This window comes from Diceros bicornis, chromosome 1 (genome assembly GCF_020826845.1).
Source record: "Diceros bicornis minor isolate mBicDic1 chromosome 1, mDicBic1.mat.cur, whole genome shotgun sequence".
NCBI lineage: Eukaryota > Metazoa > Chordata > Mammalia > Perissodactyla > Rhinocerotidae > Diceros > Diceros bicornis.
This window is the reverse complement of record NC_080740.1, coordinates 5,102,025-5,124,314: the sequence shown is the minus strand read 5'-3', so window position 1 is coordinate 5,124,314 and position 22,290 is coordinate 5,102,025. Positions and strand designations below refer to the sequence as shown.

The 22,290-nt window shown below is 38.1% G+C and overlaps 1 protein-coding gene across 4 annotated transcripts in view; it reads left to right on the top strand.

The window, feature by feature from the left end:
• The window catches only part of POC5 (POC5 centriolar protein), a 35,622-nt gene that overhangs the window by 5,378 nt on the left and 7,954 nt on the right, over positions 1-22,290 (top strand). For 2 of the 4 annotated variants that reach the window (XM_058565328.1, XM_058565172.1), the window contains exons 3-9: positions 6,248-6,389; positions 8,331-8,417; positions 11,055-11,260; positions 12,697-12,873; positions 14,891-14,995; positions 16,741-16,920; positions 18,607-18,760. In XM_058565328.1, coding sequence (XP_058421311.1) covers positions 6,248-6,389; positions 8,331-8,417; positions 11,055-11,260; positions 12,697-12,873; positions 14,891-14,995; positions 16,741-16,920; positions 18,607-18,760 — 1,051 coding nt within the window. The remainder of the gene's footprint in view (positions 1-6,247; positions 6,390-8,330; positions 8,418-11,054; positions 11,261-12,696; positions 12,874-14,890; positions 14,996-16,740; positions 16,921-18,606; positions 18,761-22,290) is intronic. The other 2 variants (XM_058565273.1, XM_058565371.1) reach the window with 2 other exon arrangements.

Genomic DNA, 22,290 nt, shown 5'->3' with positions numbered 1-22,290 from the left:
ACTGATTAACTCATTTATACTTGTGATATTGTGATTTCTAATAAATATATATTTGGTCTTCATCCCTGTTTCTGGCACAGAGCTCCTAAAACCATTAGAATTTCCTAAGTGATGAGAGTGATAAAGGTGTCTTTTGTTAAGTTAATGAGGTGACTTTTGGACCTAAGGATGGGGGCTGGTTGCCAGAGGAGCCAACCACATGATTAGAGGGTTGGAACTTTCAGTCCCACCCCTGACCTCCGAAGAGGGGAGAGGGGCTGGAGATTGAGTTCAATCACTGATGGCCAGTGATTTAATCAATCATGTCTAGGTAATGAAGACTCCATAAAAACCCAAAGGGAGAGAATTCAGAAAGCTTCCGGGTTGGTGAGCATGTGGAGGTGCTGGGTGAGTGGTGTGCTAGGAGAGGGCATGGAAGCTCCTCGCCCTTTCTCTACACCTTGCCCTGTGCATCTCTTCCATCTGGCTGTTCCTGAGTTATATCCTGTTCTAATAAACTGGTAATCTAGTGAGTAAAATGTTTCTCTGAGTTCTGTGCACTGCTCTAGCAAATAATCGAACCCAAGGGGAGGGGGTTGTGGTGACCTCTGACTTATAGCCAGTTGGCCAACAGTACAGGTGACAACCTGGACTTGCAGTTGGCATCTGAAGTTGGAAGGGGGTTCAGTCTCATGGGACTGAGCCCTTAACCCATGGGATTTGATGCTATCTCTGGTGAATAGTATCAGAATTGAGTTGAATTGTAGGACAACCAGCTAGTGTCTGGGAATTGCTTGTTGATTGTGGGGGAAAAAACCCACACAGTGTAATTGTTGGGTCCAAAATCCTTTGATACTAGGTTGTAAACACCGTGTAAGACCTCAGGTTTTCACTTTGTCAGGAGACAAAGCTTTAGATCAAAAGAATAAATCTCTCGAGTAGAATTTAAGAGAGGGAGGGGTAAGAATCTTCTAGACATGCCAGAAGTCGTTTTGTGTTATTGGTTACCTGTTTAGAATGTCAGTCCAACTGAGATTCTGTTTATTAGTAACCCTCAACTTATGACCCTGCTAGTTCTTGACTACAGTTGAAAACCTGCCCATATTATGTTACTGGAAACATTTCATAATATAAATACCAAAAGTGATGTTAAAAATAAAATAACATGAAATAACTATATGCTTTTACATATATAGTAAGTATGTAAAACTAAACATTTAATATAAAAGCCCCTCATAAATCAATATTCCTCTTAAGGGAGTTTTCATTACTGTCTCAGTTATGTGAATGCTCCATAAAACTATCGATGATAAATGCTGAAGGATGGGCAGCATCCATGGTGCTTGTCCACTGATAACTTCCTCTAAGCACAACTCCAAACCGTTAGCCAGTTGTCCTGACCTCACCTGGTATGTATGGGTTCAGCTGTATTTTAGGGTCACATCAATCCAGCTATTTGGCGGGGGGAGTGCAAAATTACAAGTTTTGGTTTTTACTTTAGGATTCCTTAAGGCAGGTTATCTTTGACAATTAAATAAGACAATATTATTTATTTTGATCATTAACCAAAAAATAGCCCATTTGGCCTATATCTATATATGTGAAACTAAAATAGTTGTTTAAATAACTGATTTTTAAAATCTTTCCTCAAAATATGTATATGTACATTGGATACTATTAATATATACCTAGTTACCTCCCCTTTAACTCATAGTAATTGTTGTGGGAACTTTGAAATATATGTTCGAATCTTTTTCCCTTTTCAGAGGTCAGACTAGGGAAGCTACAGTTGAAGCCACTTCCCCTTCATTCCTACAGGGACAGTTTGTTCCTGTGGTACTAAGTGAGCAGAGCTGATTTGGTTAAATATAGTTGTAATTGCCACCAGAGGAAATGCTAAGGAGGAAAATGTTCCTAAAAAGTTGATTGACCTCAAACTACAAATAAAAGATAGCCACTGTGTAGGGGCCGGCCTGGTGGCGCAAGCGGTTAGGTGCGCGCGCTCGGCTGTGGCGGCCCAGGGTTCGCCGGTTCCGATCCCAGGCATCCACCGATGCACTGCTTGGCAAGCCATGCTGTGGCAGCGTCCCATATAAAGTGGAGGAAGATGGGCACGGATCTTAGCCCAGGGCCAGTCTTCCTCAGCACAAAAAGAGGAGGATTGGCGGATGTTAGCACAGGGCTGATCTCCTCACACACACACACTAAAAAAGATAGCCACTATATTAATCTTCTGCTGTCCTAACAAAATGCCATAGAGGGGGGCTTAAGCAACAGAAATTTGTTTTCTCACAGTTCTGGATGCCAGAAGTACCAGACCAAGGTCTGACACGGTTGGTTTCTGGTGAGGACTCTTGCTGTCTTGTAGACTGCCACCTTCTCATGGCCTTTCCTCGGTGCGTGTGCACAGGGAGAAAAGAGCTCTCTGTTGTCTCTTCATATAAGGACACTAATCCTCTTGACCCATTTAACCTTATTATTTAATTAATTCCTTAGAGGCCCCATCTCCAAATACAGCCACACTGGGGGTTAGGGCTTCAACATATGAATTTTTGGGCAACACAAACATTCAGTCCATAGCCAGACTGTTATATGTTCTGTGCCAAAATCACAAGTTTACTTTGGCTGCTTGGGAAGTATAATAGGGTGGTGTTCTGGCTGCTTTAACAGGAACCAAATAAGAGTGGTTTTGAGCTGGTACATAGTCTTGTGGTCATCTGAGGACTGAGTCTCTTCTCTGTTGCTCTGCCCTGCCCTAGGGTGCTGCCCATGTTTGCATCGTCAGGTGCTGGCTTACTACCACCTCTAGCCCATGGGAAGAGCTGAACAGGAGGCAAGCAGCTTCCTTTTTAATGACTGAAGTTGTACTCATCATTTCCATTCAAATCCCATAGGCCAGGTCTCTTGGCCACACCTGCTGCAAGGGAGGCTGAGAAATGTCGCTGGGCGGCCATTTGCCCAGGTCAAACCCTGGAGTTTTATTAACTTAAAGGAATAAAGGGGAAATGGATGCTGCTAAACTCTTAGCTGTCTCTACCATAGGGAGTTATTGCACTTGAAATTGTATATATTTTGCTAGTTAGCTTATTAAGACTGACTCATACATTCAGGTTTATGGGAACCAGTGAAATATCTTGTGTATGGCCTCACTTTATCAGACTCTTAGAGAATTTCCTTTTGTTGTAATAACTGGAAAATTGATATGGTTCAGGAAGTGTATTTTTGAAATTTAAAGAAGAATTATAATTATTTTTGTCAACACAAAAATTAAATGTTACATATCTGATATTCTAAATGATTTTTTTCCTAATAAGAGCCTTCTGCCTCAGTGATAACCATCATGTGAAATACTAACTTTTATTTTCTATCAGGAAATGTAAGTTTAAAACTCAGACATGTTTATTGTCCTGAAGGGGTCATCACTGACAAGAGTTGACTAGAGCGATATGAGGGGGAGTCTCGAGTGAGCTAGCTAAGGGTCCCCTCTTTGGAATATCTCTTTGTGTTTCTCTTCTGTCATTGGCCTTAACATACGTAAAAGTCTGTATTTGCTATAACTAACATTTACAGCATGTAAGTCATCTATGTTAAATATGTAAATCAGGGTTGAAACTGAATCCAAGTGACTCTTTTACATTTAGTTATGCTCAATGAGCAGTTTTCAAACATCTACCAGCATAAACCCTTTTTTCAAACAATTTTACTTCAAATTCCAATAGAAAAATATTAAAGCAGAACCACAGTTGTGTAAATTTATTTCATAAATTCAAATTTGTGACATTTACTTATCACAAAGTCAGCAAAAACCTTGAAGCCGCCTTGATAAACGTGCATGTGCAATGGCGGTATGATGGCAGGCAAGTGCAGGTTTATAAGCCTAGGTGTCCAGTTTGCTTCTGTATTTTGTTTGGGTTGCATAATATGAAGAAAATTCTTATTCTCAACATAAGTAGGTGAAAATGGTAGCTTTTTTTTTTTCCTGAGAAAGATTTGCCCTGAGCTAACATCTGTTGCCAGTCTTCCTCTATTTTGTACATGGGTTGCCGCCACAGCATGATCACTGCCGGGTGAGTGGTATAGGTCCACGCCCAGGAACCAAACCTAGGCCTCCAAAGCGGAGCACGCCAAACTTAACCACTAGGCCACGGGGGCTGGCCCAAAAATGGTAGCCTTTTACTAGCATATCTCATCTTCAATTAAAGTGATCCGAAGCATAAAAAAAGAATAGAAAATTTTTGATTTAGTGTTGAACCACCAACAGAATCAATCAGGTCTTCAAAATTTTTATCATAAGTGTAAAAATCACACAGGATGCTCTCAAAAAACTCAAACTTAGAATAAATGCTAAAGCCTTTTGTACTGTGATAAAGCGTGTGACATAGCATGAAGTCAGCCGCTACTGCACAGCTCATCACTCTTGCATCCTGAGGAGGGCCTGGCCCCAGCAGATGTGCATGAGTTTGAGGGGTTTGTAGTTGATGTGGCCCACTTGTGTTATAGTTGTGTGCTCACTTGTACGGTTTACATGGGCAGATGTGTACAGGTGTGAATTTAAAACAAAAAATAAACTTGTGCAGAGCTACAGCCTTCCAATCTATGACACATTTACAAGAATTTAACATGTACATCGATAGCAGGAGCCCCTTTGTTCCAACCAACAAAAGAATTTATAGTTTATGGCCTGTTAAAATTTAGTATATATGGTACATTTGATAGTGCATACTCATTTTATTACAGTTTTTTCAAAGAGATAGCTTAAAAAACGAAATTGGGATAAAATGTGGGTTCTCTGAAACACTTTCTTGGAAATTACTTTGAAATGCATTGATATTGACTACTTACACAGCGTACAAGGTAGTTCTGACTTCAGAACTTTGAGTGCAATTACATCTATTCCTTTGGAAAACACCAAGACCCTTATTTCAGGTAACTGTGACACGGTCATGGCTGGAAACTTGGGTGTGGTGGATGGTTAAATATTCTTACTCATAGAAAACCATAGGGAAAAGTAAAATTGCTACTTTTCAAACACCTATACCGTATCCTAATGGTGTTATTCAAGGCAAGGTTCTTTCTTTGACCTAGACAGAATTGCTGTTAATTCAATTCAACAGGTATTTATTGTGACCCTTGAAGGAGGTAATTTTGAGTATGAGTTATCTTCATACTGAAGATGAATCAGAATAATAAGACAGTTATGACAATGAAATGATGATAGTGAAATTTTCTGTATCTGAACTAAACTTTTTATGGAGAAAAGTTAATATAAAATAATCCTTTAGAAGAATATTTCACATTCTTGAATACCTTCCCACAGTTTTTTAATGCAAAGACAGTCTCTGTGTCCATGCCATAAGACTGTTAGAAATTACTCCTCCTTAACAGGAATATTTACTGCATCAGTGACCAACCCCTTGTGAATGGAGACTAGGTTCCAGTGTATTTTTTACTTCACTGATACTGTTTTTTTGATTTGGCTAAACAAATATCTAAGTATCTATTACAGGAAATTCCATTTTTTGTTAACTTGAGGAATGCACTTGTAAGGTCTGCACTTTGTTTTCTGCCTTTCTTATCATTCCTTCCACGTGGCCAGGATGCTGCCAGCAGGTAGAATGGAACATTCTACTTGGCATTCTACCGTGGCATTCGTGTTCTCTGTTTATCTTCAGTGTTCTTTCTCTCCCAGTAATTCTATTATACTCTTTCATGCTTATACATGAGAAGAGTCTCAGAGTTGTGGGGTTGTGTGGGGGTGGGGGCAGCTAGAGCCCAAACTACTGTTCATCCCTAGACCTTCCTGTTGTGGAGTCTTTGGGAGCAGCATCTCAGAAGCAAATTTCAGAAAAGCAGAGAAAGGGCTCACTGTGTCTCTGCCCATCTGCAGGCGGCTGCCAGTTGAGGGAGGGCTCTTCGGTATTGTAGGTGTTGGTTGGCTACAGGGAACTACTCTAGGTGATCTTTGTGTCACCATCATTAAATTCATATGCTGAAGGAATATGGGTACCAAGGCACTATCCCTAAAAGACATTGGGTAGGTATATTTGTTGGATTTTTTTTTTTTTTTTAAGAATTTTACTTACCACAATAGAGTGAGTAAATGATGATGAATGGAAAACATAAATCAAAAGTCTACATCCCCACCACCTGGGAACACTGTTGTGAGAACTGAAGTAGAGAACAACTTTGGCTCTGCCTTTATTGGTCTTATGCCTGAGCGTTCATTGTGACAGTGATGTAATACGTGTTTATTATTGGCTTCTCATAGGAGGAGTATGAAGAACTGCTTCGTTATGCTATAGTGACTCCAAATATTGAATCAGGTGCTTCACAGCCATCTCATTCTAAGGGAGAAGTGGTGCCAGATGTTAGAATTCCTACTATAATTGATGATATTCTCGATAATCAAGGTTATGTATATTTTTCAAGATATCTCTGAATTTAAGATGTTATTGAGCTTATTAATGCTATTGACTTATGATTGTGAAAATCTTCTCCAGTGATCCTTCCCAGTCAATGGTGTGTATCACTATCGTCTGGGGGAACTGTTTACATTTTAATATGTTATTCTTGGCTCTTATATGACAGCTGGATTTTTATTTGAACTTGGTTTGACTATTACTTTTATGAAAAGTGATAAAGTTAGAGCAGTCCTATAGCAACTGCATGTCTCAGTGGAGTTATATCTTTGTACTTGTTCCAGTGTTTGTATACCCAGGATTATTTTGGAAATGAAATGCCCAAGCCCCCAAATTAAAGATGGTCCATGGGTAGCCCTTAGAACTCCTTAAGTTTAGGAAACATGTGCTAGGACTTTGGCAGCGGTATTTATATGGGCATGGAGGACTATAGGGATTATCACCACAAAGGTGAACCCATCTTTGGACCATGTCAGTGACAGAATTGAGAACGAATACAAACCAAGATGTATGTTGATAGATGAGTGAAAGGTGGAGAAAGGAGGATAAAGCTCCTTTTACCTATCTGTTCTTATTCAGTAAAGTACAAGATCTCAGACAGCTCTCTCTAAGTAAGTGTTCTTGCAAAGGGCACAGAAAGCCCTCCTAAAACAGGCAGGTATCAGCTTGATATAAGTTATAACTCCAAAGGTCCCTTCTTGAAGGCACATGACACATCCTACTCAGAGTCCGCAGGCTCCTGGGTTTCTGGTGAGTCACAGTCCTAGTGTCTGTGTAGACATGGAGTTTTCATTGCTCCTCAATCTTTCGCCTACTACACTGGATCAACAAATATGACCAGAACCTTAAAATATATATATTTATTCTACCACTGAAACATTCTATCACTGAGCATTTTCTACCCAAATTTTATTGCTCTTCGAGATGTGACCATTGGATTTATTCATTCTACATCAGTGATCTTCACCATGTTCTGATTACCCCAAGCACCTCACCGTGCAGTTCCTACTGAGCAAGCCCAAAGAGTGCTGCCTGCCCTCTTACAAATGTAGATAGGCCGTCAGCTGGTAGCCCTCTACACCCTGAAGGTGGTCGCTGAAAGCTTGTTTCCTTTGCCCTTGGCTACAGTACTGCTGTACTGTTGTGCCAGAGACACCACACCAGAGTCCTTTCCCTACCCCACCTCTCCAGACTTTCAAGGTAACGACTTGGGATCCAAGACCCTACTCTTTTCTAGCATGGAAGATAGTATTTATTTGTTTATGCTCTGCCTTTTCCCAAAAGGATTGAGATCTAAGCATACTATATGCAGTGAATTTAGATATCCTGATTCACATGTAGGCTTGGTTAGAATGGACCGTGTAAATTTATCATTGCATTCTCTTTATTCTCAGTGTTGCCGTTGCTTAGGTAAGGAAGGTGTGTTGAAGTTGGCAAAGCATATATAAGCCTCTGACAGCCATTCTTGTGAGGTTTCCTAGTTTCCTTTTCACCATGTGAAATGTTCCTGAGGTGGAAGTAAGGAAGTCCTTGTTTTGGGGGAGCCAGTGTCACTCTAGTTTGATTGCAGCTGGTGGAAAGCAGCAGGCCCCTGCAAATACCCAGTGGTGTGAGATAGCGTAGCCTTGTCTAAGTTCTGATGTCGTTCTTCCACTGATTCGCTTAGTGTGAACTGAATGCTATAGTGGACTGAATCCTCTTTCATCCGTATTTGGTGGGTGAAATTGAGCTTACTAATGATACAATAAGCCCTTTTCTAGTCTCAATTTTTTTTCTTGCTTCTTGTTCTTTGTCTTAGTGTTCCTATATCCCCAGCATGTTGTATTTTGCTTGTTCTAAAATCTTACTTAAGTACTGCTACCTTCTTAAATTAGGTATATATGATTAGACATTTAAGAGTGATTTAATTCAAAAAAACTTCTTTCTTTTCAGCAGGAAATAGCCCTGTAGTAAGAGAAACAAGGATGGAAGTTGGAAAAGGGTGTGACTTAAATATTTCAAGTCGTTCAAAGACAGATGGTATGACTTTTCCTTAGCTTGTTTTTATTCAGAATACCTCTTAATTTAAGATGTTATTGAGCTTATTAATGTTATTGACTTATGATTGTGAAAATACTTCTCTGGTGATTCTTCTCAGTCAATGGTGTGTATCACCATCATCTGGGGGAACTTTTTACATTTTAGTGTTATTCTTGGCTCTTATATGACAGCTGGATTTTTATTTGAACTTTCTTTCACTATTATGAAAAGTCGTAAATTGAAGACAACACTGTAGCAACTGCATGTCTCTTAGTGGAACTGTACCTCTGCACTTGTGCCCATGGTTGTATGCCGGGATTATCTTCAAAACTAAATGCCCAAGCACAACATTTTGCAGTCTGATGAACATTGTCTATGTAGTAAGAGGAATAATTCCAGCATATTACTTATTGGCAGTATTTAGCTATTAGCTATTGTTGCTAATTTATTAAGTAAGAATATTTCAAATAATTTCGTAAGATTCCAAAAGAGTACAATTAAGACTAATACAGATTAATGTATTATAGTGTGTGGCATCCTTTCTTAAAACTGCTAGGTTGGAGAGAAAATATCTTAAAAGATTTAATGGGATGTCAGATAGTTTGGCCAATTTAAATTTTTTCATAAAATAATGCATTATTTCCCAATTTTAAGGCATTTGTGTACCAACTTAATGGTTTTTGTCCTATCTTTAATATTACCTGTTCTATCAAGGAAAATTTATATCTGTCATTACTGATTATAGCATAAAATTAGTATATACTTGTTATAAATGGAAAGCAATGGTAAAAATAAATGAAGTAAAAATAAATGAAGTATTTTTATATTTTGTATATATAAAATATGAAGTTATATGTATAAAAAAGTATACATATATATATATAAATGAAGTTATTAAATTTTGGCTAAATACTGTTGGTGGTGTTGTGTTCTGCTTTTCCTTTGTTGAAAGGAGAGGTTAGCAAGTGTTATAGAGTTTTTAAAAGCATACCAGCCTCAGATTGAAACTTCCTCGTGGACATAGTTGGAGCACTTTTCTTACTATGTGATTCCCTTCATTTAATGTAGGGGCCATTTCAGTCACCATATAAGAAATGCCTCTCTCCTTTAGTTTTCCTCCCTTGTAAATGAAAGTCTTGGGCAGTGTAATTTCTGAAGGGCCTTCCAAGTTCTTCAGTGTGACATGATTCTATTTTTTTAAGGTGAGTATATGTTTTTTAAAAATATATAGAAAGCCTGTTGCTTTTCCCATGAGTGCAGATCTAGTTGGTAAAATCTAGTAAGAGAAAATAATATTCATGTACTTGTCATTCTGCCTTATTCTTTGGGTTCCTTAACCATTGTCAGAACATCTAAGTAGTGTTTCATAGCCTGAACCATTTGTTGATATATTTTTTATGCAAAACATATATATTTGGGAATGATTTTCCCTTTTGCAAAGAATTCTTAAAAGATCTACTTTTAGGGGCCAGCCCGGCAGCACAAGCAGTTAAGTGTGCGTGCTCTGCTGCGGCGGCCCGGGGTTCGCTGGTTCGGATCCTGGGCGCGCACCAATGCACCGCTTGGGAAACCATGCTGTGGAGGCATCCCATATAAAGTAGAGGAAGATGGGCATGGATGTTAGCCCAGGGCCAGTCTTCCTCAGCAAAAAAGAGGAGGATTGGCAGATGTTAGCTCAGGGCCGATCTTCCTCACAAAAAAAAAAAAAGATCTACTTTTAAGCAACAAGTTCTATAGTAGATTTATCTTTGAGTCATTCAGTGAGGAAGAGAGGAAAGCCGTTCAATCTTGGTTATTAGGACACTCTTAAAAAAGGGAGATATGTGAGAAATGATGATGAATAGTCTCTGTTCCAGCATACATGTGTCATAAAATAGTAACTCTTCTATTTTGTGCTCTTTAAAGATAGATACCAGTTCTCTTTCTGGCTCTGGCTCTCACCCGTCCCTTTACCCACTCACCCCTGCATCCCCCAGGCATATGGACAGGGGATATATATGTACATACATATATATATTTCTCACCAATATGTTCAAAGCTAACAGGGTGCCTTACAGCTGAGTATCTGATAAACTAAGTTACTAATCTCATTCTACTTAGAGTATTGAATTTTAGTAGTGTTAAAACCCATCCCACTGTTTTACATAAAGTAATAATGGCCTCTATATAACCACTGTGACCTTGGTCAATTACTTAACCCTTTCTGAACCTCAGTTTCCTTAACATTAAAATGGAGATGATAATAGCTGTTTCTTAGGGTAGCATATATTATAAGAGCTAATCCTTATAATGTTTTTGTTACAGACGCATAGAAAGCACTTAGTAACTGTTGGTATGATGAGGTGGATGATAACACTTTCAGCTCAGGCTGGACCTGGATACATGAAGCAACCTTATTTGGGATAGAGGTCATATGTGGGGGGAGGGAGGTATGGGAGGCATCTCATGCTGGTCAGTCCTAAATCAGTGTCAATACTGAATGAAAAATAGCCAGATTAAGTACACGAAAAGGTCATTTCTCTGCATTTTTCTCAGCCTCCTTGGGTAACTAACATCTTCTAGCCTTCCGGTATAACTCCTTAGTGATTTGGGTTCTTTTCAATTTGGCTTGACCACTACAACTTTCTTTTATTGTAGGGTCGTCACCAGTGTCATCACCAAGGAAGCCTTCTCACCCAGTCATGGATTTTTTCAGTACTAATCTTTTAGGTGACTCTTCCTCACCAGGGTCTAATTCTAGTCCTGCAGATGTCCATGAAATAGTTGTGAGCGATTATCTTGTTTCTGATGAAAATCTCCAGAAGATGGAAAATGTACTTGATCTTTGGAGTTCAGATCTTAAGGTATTAGAGTTGTTCAGTTACAGTTGTTTAATATGTAGTGTAACAGTTTTGCTCTTGATTCCACTGTTTATTCTTCTTTTCTTTTAATTAAAAGCTTTTTAAAAAAAATCTTTAGTTTCCCTAGAAGATCAGTCCAGCATCTTGAATCTGTGCTTCTCCTTCTTTAATGTCCATACAAATCACCTGGGGATCCTGTTAAAACTGCAGCTTCTTTCAGTCGTGTTGGGCAGAGCCCAAGATGAGGCATTTCTGACAAGCTCCCAGGTGATGCTCCTGGTTCGGAAACCATACTTTGAATAGCCAGATTTTAAATAGTTGCTGGAACAGCTCTGCGCGTTCCATTGAATTTCTCAGATGTTTTGAAAGGCTTGGCCTCTGTGTGACTGAGACAGCTATTGAACCTTGACCACGTCATAGCCATGACAAATAGAAATGTCTCCTTTTATATGAAACCCAAGATGCAGTTTTAGCAACGTATATTCATTTTATAGCCACTCTTACAGCAACCACATGTATAACTGATAAATTTATAAAAATTGATTTTTATTTTGGTGATGTTAGTGGCCTCTAAGTAAAACAAAGAATTACAGAAATGGCAAGCTTTTTGCTATTTAAAAAAATAATGGAGAAAATGGCAGTTTTTCTGAAACATAGTTTGAGAAAACTAAGCTAAATATTCACATACATGGAGAAATTATGGTCATGAGAATTCTGTGGCGTTTATATTTCTCTGTTATTTGAAACATTAAATTCTAGAAATAATCTTTTAGTATAGTTTCTACCATTTTTTCCCCATGACCACGTTTCATATTCTAATCATGGTGTAAGTTCATTGGAGAAATGTCCCACCAGCCATTTAAGTTTAACCATATTGTTATCCAGTTTTTTGATAACATGATTATTTGGTCTTGTTATTTATGCCAGTCAGTAGGGTGAAGAGGGATCAGACTTAGCAATTGGATGTAAGGGGGCCATTGTGAGAATGATTTAGGGGAAAAAAGCATCAACTCCCGTGGTCTCCACTATCCATCTCTGTCTAAGTAACTTAGTCCACGGTCCTGTGGCACAGCTGAGGCCTTAGTCCTGCATTTCCTTTTTCCTTGATCCATCTTAAGATGGACGTTTATGTCTTTGAAAAAACAAAGGACCTGTTATTAGTGAGTAAGACATGAAATTTTTTTAATGACAACAACATTACATACAAAGTAACTTAAAATAGGAAACCATCCCTGTCCATAGTGTGGTGAGTGTGGACGAAGAAGAGCTGTGACTGTTGAGCCTGCAAACCTTCTCATTAGTGTGTTCTGATTTGTTAAACAGCTCTTAGGTTGATTGCTTCTTCTGAGTTTTTTTTAATGTTTCTTCAATTTCAGTGTAATTTTGAGAAGCAGTATTAAGGAACAAACTACTTAATTGTCAGTATATTTATCTTTCAGACAAACGTCATATCTGAACTAAGTAAATGGAGACTTAATTTTATTGACTGGCACCGAATGGAAATGAAAAAAGAGAAAGAAAAACATGCAGCACATATAAAACAACTGTGCAACCAAATCGACAGCTTGAAGGAGCTGCAGAAAGCCTATGAAGTCTCCATTGGGAGGAAAGACGAGGTCTTCTTTTTTATATTCTTTTTAACTGAGATTCAGTAAATGTCTTGCTAGGTGATAAATGCCAGGAACTAATGATTATTTAGGTCATACAAGGTGTAAGGGGAAGATCACTTCAGAAAGTGGTAGAAAAATAGATGCATAGAGATAAGAATATTCTTTCTATAACACAGGCCAGGGTCGTGTCGTTTTATCTTTGCCATCAACTTCCGTGTTGTTGACGTTTTAAGAGTGCATGCTAAGTGTAGGAACACTAGTGTTTTCTTCCTAATTTTTTTTCTTCCTAACTGCCTTTAAGAGAACATCAGGGAGCAAGCATTACCCACATTTTAAACTATCCTTTTAGGGATCATTTTAAGTATCTCACATTCTGTCTGTGATGTGTCTTTCTCCATTGACAAAGTCTTTCTTCATTTTATTGATAAACACAGAGAGCACCTTTTATTTCACTTTCTGTTAGCCTGTTAAGAACTTGGGAGTGAGGTTCAGGTCTGTGCTAATTTGTCCCTCCAGACAGCACCTTGAACAAAAGCAGATGGGCGTCCAATCTGTGGCTCCCCCAGGAGGATGGTGGCTTTCAGAGAAGAGGTACTTGGCAGCAGACGCCTCAGCTCCTCGTCTGCAGATGCAGCACTCACCACTTTAATGAACTAGATAAAGATTATGTTTTTTTAAAAATATACATTTCTGGGGCTGTCCTGGTGGTGTAGTGGGTAAAGTTCGGCACACTCCGCTTCAGTGACCCAGGTTCGCAGGTTCGGATCCAAGGCGCGGACTTAGACCACTCGTCAAACCATGCTGTGGTGGCGACCCACATATAAAATAGAGGAGGACTGGCACAGATGTTAGCTCAGGGACCATCTTCCTCAAGCAAAAAGAGGAAGATTGGCAACAGGTGTTAGCTCAGGGCCAATCTTCCTCACTGAAAAGAAAAAATATATGTGTGTGTGTGTATATATATATATGTATATATATGTGTGTGTGTGTATGTATATATACACGCACACACAAACACATTTCTTTTGGTATTGCAAAGTGGAATATAAAATTGAACATTTTACATAGTTTACTTTTTTGAAACAATAGATACTAATGTCAGTCATTTTCTCTTATTACCCTCAAAACTGTCCTAAGATTTTTAACTGCTTTAAATTTAATTTTTTTATTTCAAAGTGTCACAAAAAGTGTACAAATATGTCCAGTTTTTGAAAACGAATAAACTGAACAGCCGTGTGCCACCACACAGCTTAAGAAATAGAATATTACCAATGTCTTAGAATATGTGTCCTTTTCCACTTTTGAAAATTATTCAAAGAAGAACCAGACTAAATGTCTCAGTAAATATGTCCAATATACTAACTCTCTTTTGAATGTGGCCATTTTTAGACATATATTTCACTTATTCTTTATGAGAGAGAATATTGTCTTAGGATTTAAAAGCCTCTATAGATTTTTTTTTAAAAAAAGAACAAGAATAACATCACTGAAAGTACATCAAAGTATAACTATTGTTTTCTTTTATGAGTTTGTTGAATCCAAAAAATCATTATTAAACAGTTACTGAGAAACTTCAAAAAATCATTAAACAGTTATTGAGAAACTTCTATTCCAAGGTATTTAGGGACGAGAAAGATATTTAAAACCTGGTCCCTGCCCTCAAATCTAGTGAATAAAGACTTTTTGTATATGTGGCAAAACTTTCAAATGTATAGTTGTTTGTCTTGAATTAAACGTCAGTGACCATATTAATTTTCACATACATAAACTTTTTTGGTAATTACCAAGATGCACACAATGAGGATTTTTTTCCTCTTTTGTTCCCCTTTGTTCATTGATATGTAGTGTATTCATGTGGGGGAGTTTTTTGGTCTTTTTAAACATAAGACTAATGAGGTTGACTGGATGAATGTAGTAGTGATCCATAGGTATTCTCTCGAGCATTTTTTGGTATATGCGGAAATCCCTTTACCAATTGCTGTTATTGTAACATCACAATAATTGGGTTAATTGCTGTTTACAGGTGATTTCTAGCTTGTCTCATGCCTTAGGCAAGCAAAAGGAAAGGATAGAGTTGATGAGAACATTCTTCCACTGGCGAATCGGCCACGTCAAATCCCGACAGGACGTAAGTGTGAAAACAAAAAGAGGACTGACAGATACTAGACTTCTGAACTGAGAGGGTTGAGGGTCACATGTTAGAACTCTTGTTCAAGTCAAAGAAAGATTTGTTTTCTAATAAGTCAAAATGAATTTATGATGTAACGTTGCTCTTATTTCAAAGGAATTTGATTTTGGTATAGTTTGGGAAAAAATACCTCTTATATTTTATAGACCTATTGATATATCATTTCCTACTTCATAGTAGGTTAATAAGGATTGTACCTAAATTACAAATGCCCTGGTAATGGAACCCCTTTAACAAATTTCACATCAGATGTGATTATGTGGAGAAAGAATGTATAATCTTTAACATATGATATACTTCCTATATTGTTTCTACTTCTAAAATACCTGAGAGGAGGATTAGCAATAGATGTTAGCTCAGAGCCGGTCTTCCTCAGCAAAAAGGGGAGGACTGGCATGGATGTTAGCTCAGGGCTGCTCTTCCTCACCAATAAATAAATAAATAAAACACCTGATACAGCCTCTTCATAGGCGGCACTTTTATACACGATAAAAGTGTATAAATGTTTGTTGCCTAGACTTGCCTTAGAATGAGAATCAAAGAAAGCTGCCTGTATAGCTTTTAAAAAATTATCCTTAGTCTGTATTTAATTTAAACTTGAACATCTTTTATTTTAATTAAATAAGAGCTGAGTCAGTATATCAGAGTAAATATAAACTGAGAGAGAATAATAAATTATTGTAACCAAAGGGGAAAAGTATGATAGTATGTACATATCCCACACGAAGACAGAGTATAGAGACTGGAGAGTGTAGGGGATGGATATATACATTTTTTTTTCATGCGATGCTCATGTGAGCCATGGAGTGATCTCTGTGCATTTAGTTCCAAAAGATTAATATTAAAGGAAAAGGCTATTACTATCATGGAATAGGGTTTCTCCTTTAAGAATACTTCCTAGCGCTTTCATTTTTTTTTATTAATCCCAATAGATTGAATCTACATTGATCATATTGAAAGGAGCTATTTAAAATGAGTATTTAGATCATGTTTTGAATGTTATCAAGTGACATAATGAGAGTATGTTATGTTTAAATGTTAGCTGAAATAGTTGAGGCTGCCATCACTTTTTGAATAGCTCTTCAGATTTGAAAGTTGGAATGACTTTTTCGAAAGAATTTAAATTCATTGATAAAAGAAGAATAGCATATGTTCCTATTTGGGTCAGTTTGGCACTATGTGTGATGGCAAAGTCTGTACATTAAATTAATCTTGCCTGTGGTGGGGGCTACCAAGCCGAAGAGAAAGCAGTGCCATCTGAAGCCGCAGCCCCCACTGTTTCTGCCTTCCAGCCGCTCTCTGTTGCTCTCCTGGTCCTGCTTTCAGCTAAAGGATCATGCAGATTCATAACTAAGGTGGCAAGTGGCAAGTTATTCATTTTCTTTCATTTGGTTTTTTGTTTTTTCCCCTAACTTGATTAGTTGCATAAAGCAGTGATGTAATGGATAAGGGCTTAGACTCTGGAGTGAGGCAAGGCTCGCTTTTCCCTTCCTATTCGTGTCACCTAGGCACGTTCCTTACCTCTCTATGCCTGTTCTCCTGTCTGCAGATGACAATAATATGATTACACAGGATTAACTGATAACGTATGTACACTGTTTACCACAGTGACATGTTTATTGTAATTACAACCAGCGTATTTACCAGCTCACTGTGTTTCTGAGGTTGTATATGACTTTCTTTAGGTTTATGAAGGTAAACTAGCTGACCAGTACTTCCAGAGAACTCTACTGAAGAAAGTCTGGAAAGGCTGGCACTCCATAGTACAGAAGCAGTGGAAGGATGTGGTGGAACGAGCTTGTCAGGCAAGAGCTGAGGAAGTTTGTGTCCAGATTTCCAATGATTATGAAACCAAAGTTGCTGTGGTAAATTTTTTTTTTTTAATTTTCACTTTCTTTTAATAAAAATTAAAAAGATGGGTTGCATCACGCATTATTAGTTTCTAGTTAGGCAGAGGAACGCATTTCTCCAATTTCATTTACTGCAGTATAGCTTCAAAGGGCACTGTTGGGAAAGAACAACAGTCATAAGCCAGGCCTGCAGACTTATTTATTCTTTTAAATAGCTGCACCTCCGGACTCCAGACTTGGGTTAGTTCTCTTGTCTGTGCATTTCTCTCAGAAATGTAAAGCACACACAGGTCCTTCCACCTCTAAGAAAGCATACCTTCTGGGCTGGCTCCGTGGCTTAGCAGTTGGGTGTGTGCCCTCTGCTGCTGGCGGCCCGGATTTGGATCCCGGGCGCGCACCTACGCACCGCTTCTTCAGCCATGCTGAGGCCGCGTCCCACATACAGCAACTAGAAGGATGTGCAGCTATGACATACAACTACCTACTGGGGCTTTGGGGGAAAAAAATAAATAAATTATAAAACAAAAAAAGAAAGCATACCTTCTTATGCTGCTGCTTTTGGTCTTTAGCCAAAAATAAAAACCAAAACCAAAAATGTTTATCCTCATGTTAATTTAAATAAACTATGTTCTTATAAGGTTGACATAAAGCAGTTGTATATAAATTGAAATTATTTTCCCATTGACTTTTAATAATACAGTTAACGTTGTTTCCATGGGAAAATATTTGAGACCCAAAAAGAAATAAAAACCATACTTGAAGAATGCAGTAGGCGTCTTGAAATCAAATATTAAAAGTAAAAACTATTTATATTTCATCATTATAACACTAAGTTCTTAATGTTAAAAATAAGTTTCATTATACAAATAATTTTCTGCAATTCAAAATGACATGCACAAAAAGGAGTCCCTTTAGATTTGGTCTCAGGGAAAGCGTGTTATACCTAATGTTACTTTGCATTTTAAATTCTATAAATATCATTTAGTTAAAAAGAAATCTGTTAATATTGCAGGCATTTAGTTATTTTTTTCTGAAGGGGTGAGGGCTGTCTGTGGCTCTTAATGTATTTTATTTAATATTCTACATAAAAGTTTTATGGTAAGAAATGATGTATCTTTTTTATAATTAAACACATTAGCAGCCTTCAGTGAGACTGGTATAAAATTCCCCTTGTTTGAACCTTGGCTTTATGGTTAGGAGTGAAAATGATTTGTTGATGGAAACAATAGAGGTAAGATGCACCTTTTGAAATAAATTGAGACATGTAGCAGAAGAAGTATATGGCAAAGTATTTTAGTATTTCACATAAAAGTAACTTCACAGGGGCCGGCCCCGTGGTGTAGCGGTTAAGTGCACGCGCTCCGCTGCTGGTGGCCTGGGTTCGGATCCCAGGTGCACACCGACGCACCGCTTGTCAGGCCATGCTGTGGCGGCATCCCATATAAAGTGGAGGAAGATGGGCACAGATGTTAGCCCAGGGCCAGTCTTCCTCAGCAAAAAGAGGAGGATTGGCAACAGATGTTAGCTCAGGGCCAATCTTCCTCAGCAAAAAAGAGGAGGATTTGCATGGATGTTAGCTCAGGGCTGATCTTCCTCACAAAAAAAAAAAAAATCACAGTATGTCTATTTTTTAAAAATAAATAATATCCTTCCTTGTGTCTTAAATCTTTTCCTTTTTTAAAAAAATCCTCCTTATTTTAGTTATCTGGAGCTTTGGAAAATGCAAAAGCTGAAATCCAAAGAATGCAGCATGAAAAAGAGCACTTTGAAGATTCCATGCGGAAAGCTTTCATGAGGGGTGTGTGTGCGTTAAATCTTGAAGCCATGACTATATTTCAGAACAGGGGTGATACAGGTTAGTACTTTACTGAGGATTCTCTGCCTACTAACAAAACAGATTTGAGGAGATTTCAGTGATTGGTATGTTCTACAGTACTGACTTTCTGCAGTGGATGTGTATTGTCCATGCACTGGTATTTTTAATTTCATGGTGTCTTATCCAGTTTTAAATCTGCCATGAAAATTTGCTCAGTCATGGTTACTTACGGTATCTTAGATCTGATGAGTAAACTGTCAACTCTTAAGTATTTAGGCTCAATGTTAAAATAACGCTTTGCATACATAACATTATTTTAAGGCTCTTTTAACAAATAATTGTAATGCCTTTAAGTACAAATTTCTATTTTTGTTTTTTCCTAAGTAGCCAAATTTCTTGGACTATTTTGTTGATTAAATATTTCTTATCTAGTCATAGTTTCCCATTTTTAAAAATTGCATGTCTTCCAGTTTAAGAGAGGTTTCAACTAAAACTCACTTTCAACAGGTATAGATATAGGCCTATAGGAGTCAAGAAAATAATTTCGTTTCAGGAAAAGTCCACATGTTGGCTGGGGTCTGAGTGTTTTGTGTCGGAGTTCCATCAGCACGGCTTAGAAGAGCACATGACTAGAATGCTTTGCTACCTGCCCGTTTCCTCATTGGGTTTTAGATTTCTTCTCTGAACAAAGCAGATAAGATAAACCTTCCTCACCTGCTTCCTAGGTGGTTCTTGTGGGAATGCCATGAAATATAATTGAAATAAAAGACAAAAAGAACTCTGACATGTAAGTTGATAGTCATGATGGAATTATTGCAGTCTTAATTCAAGTCAGCCTCCCGAGTGTCATGTAAATACATCAACGTTTTTGCCGTATTCCCTCGTACTAAATCCTGTTTGAGACTCACGATTTATTTATCGATGAGACAATTTCATTTTGTCACATCAACATGATTTCAGTCCAATGAATAACTTCTCTGTGCTTGTGCCCTCATTTTAAAGCATCAGGAGACATGTATTATGTAAATTGTGCGTGTTGCGGATGATAGTGAGTTTAAGGCAAGTCGTTCGCTCTCTGAAGCAGTCATGGTGTGTGGCCCACGTGCAAGTTAGAAGGTTAGAGTCACAGCGTCTCAAAGCTGAATACCCAAATGAGTACTTGATTTCTCAAATTAATGGGCTTTTAATTGAGTATCGATGCCGAAAACAAACTTACCTCCTCCAATGATAATCTGCTTTTGATTCTAATTATTAGCAATTATCTTCAATTAAATTGAAGAATTTAATTATCTACTTATAACAGATATTGGGTTTCACAAGTAAAGTGACAAATTATTATCGTTAGAACTTCCTACATGTGGGCCGGCCCCGTGGCTTAGCGGTTAAGTGCGCATGCTCCGCTGCTGGCGGCCCGGGTTCGGATCCCGGGCGCGCACAGACGCACCACTTCTCCGCCCATGCTGAGGCCGCGTCCCACAGCAACTAGAAGGATGTGCAGCTATGACATACAACTATCTACTGGGGCTTTGGGGGAAAAATAAATAAATAAAATTATGAAAAAAAAAAAAGAACTTCCTACATGCAAATACAAGAAAAGTGTTTCTCATAACCTACTTAAGAAGGTTATGAATTGACTTAGGACAGAGTATTTTACCACCTTAATAAACTTACCATCTTAAATTTTAAATTCAAACACAGCTATGTCTCCTGCAGGCAAATATCCATAACAGGATTTGGAGAAGATGGATTCTGATAATTGCACAATGTGATTTGTTTTGTCCTGTTGCTTTTAAGTCTGCTGTCATCTGCAGCTAATGCCAGGTTCTGGGGACCCAGCTGTTTCGAGTGGCCTTGTGCTTTGTTTATCATAACAATGGGGGATGAAGATGACAGGATTAGTCAGACACACACTAGCAGTAGTGTTGGTAGAGCTACCAAAGGCAGAAGTTCAACTAATGCTGGGTTTGCTCTGTGATATTTAGGTTTTGTGGCATTTTAGTAACAGCTATTTAAAAAAATGTTTTTAATTCTCACAAGAAAAAAGTTGCTTCTGGCCCCCTTTCTTGCCTTAAAACAATTGTTTTTTTATATAATGCAATTTTTTTTTTGAGGGGAAGATTGGCCCTGAGCTAACATCTGTTGCCAGTGTTCCTCCTTTTTTCCTTTTTTCCCCCCAAAGCCCCAGTAGATAGTTGTATGTCATTGGTGTACATCCTTCTAGTTGCTGTATGTGGGACACCGCCTCAGCATGGCTTGAGCGGTGCGTAGGTCCATGCCCATGATCCAAACTGGCGAACCCTGGGCTGCTGAAGCAGAGTGCGTGAACTTAATTGCTACGCCACCTGGCTGGCCCCTATATAATGCAGTTTTTAATAATGCAGCATTCCTAATATACCTGTCTTGTTACAGCAAAATAAATCTTTGATTTTTTTTATTTGTCCTGATTCTCTGCAGTGCATCTCATATTGTGCAGTATTCTAAATCTTATAGATTGTAAATTAGAAGTTTCTATCTATGAAGAAGGCAAAATGTGACATAAATGGCCTTTAAAATGATAGCTACCAATTTTTAAAGCAGTTTTAGAAACAGTAGAAAAGTGCTTTACAACTGAAAAAATTTATCCCAGTTAAAGCTAGCATAATTATTAAACTTAGAGTTGTCTGACAAACAGGAACTGCGTAGGTCAGGCCACTTTAGTGAGAGTGGGTCCCTGCCTCTCTTCTGGGGAATCCTATGGCTAGACCTGACCTTTATGCTGGTTCTATATCAGATAAGTCTGCCACCCACCTAAAAAGAATCAATCTGACTCACTTTCTATCAAGAACATGTTAAAACTCAGTGTGTGTGTGTGTGGCTTTGTTTTCAAAGCAAAAGCAGTATTTAATATTGAATTGAATCCCTTTCATCAAAGGATTTCAAAAGACCAATGCATTATAATCCTCATTAAACTTTGTTAATGAGGTGACTTTTACTCTGTTTTATATGAAGATAGTCTAAGAAGAGGACAGCATAGAAAACCATGTGAACACAGGGCCGCATTGTGCCCTCTTCAGATGTTCAGAAACGTCTGTCTCAGTCACTGATTTCCAGACCTTTCCCCTGGTGTTTGGTACCACAGAGATACAGTCTGAAGTGGAAATTTTAACGGAATTCTAATACTGGGGGCAAAATATCTCACCCTTTGTCTAACTTCTGGAAGCTGATATTATTCACTCCTTTGATCTAAGGATAAGGTTACTATGTGGAGTGTCACTAAAATCAGTTAGGTGTGTGAATATGTTCTTAATTCATGATTTATGTAGTCCACCTGCAAGAACTCATTTCTTTTACAATGTGAAAAGTAAAGATCTTAGAGTTACGTATTGATCTTTTGTTTGCTGAAAAATCACGATTAAAATACATTGTTTTTGTTAGGATAGGAGCAGTAGATGGAAATGACAGGATGTGGTGATATCAGAAAATCATTGTGACGATCTGAATACCAGGCCGGTTGTCAGGAGAGTTCTGTGACATAATGCAGAGGGACATAAGTGCTTAGGCTCCGTGTGACCATGTTACTATGAGGGCAG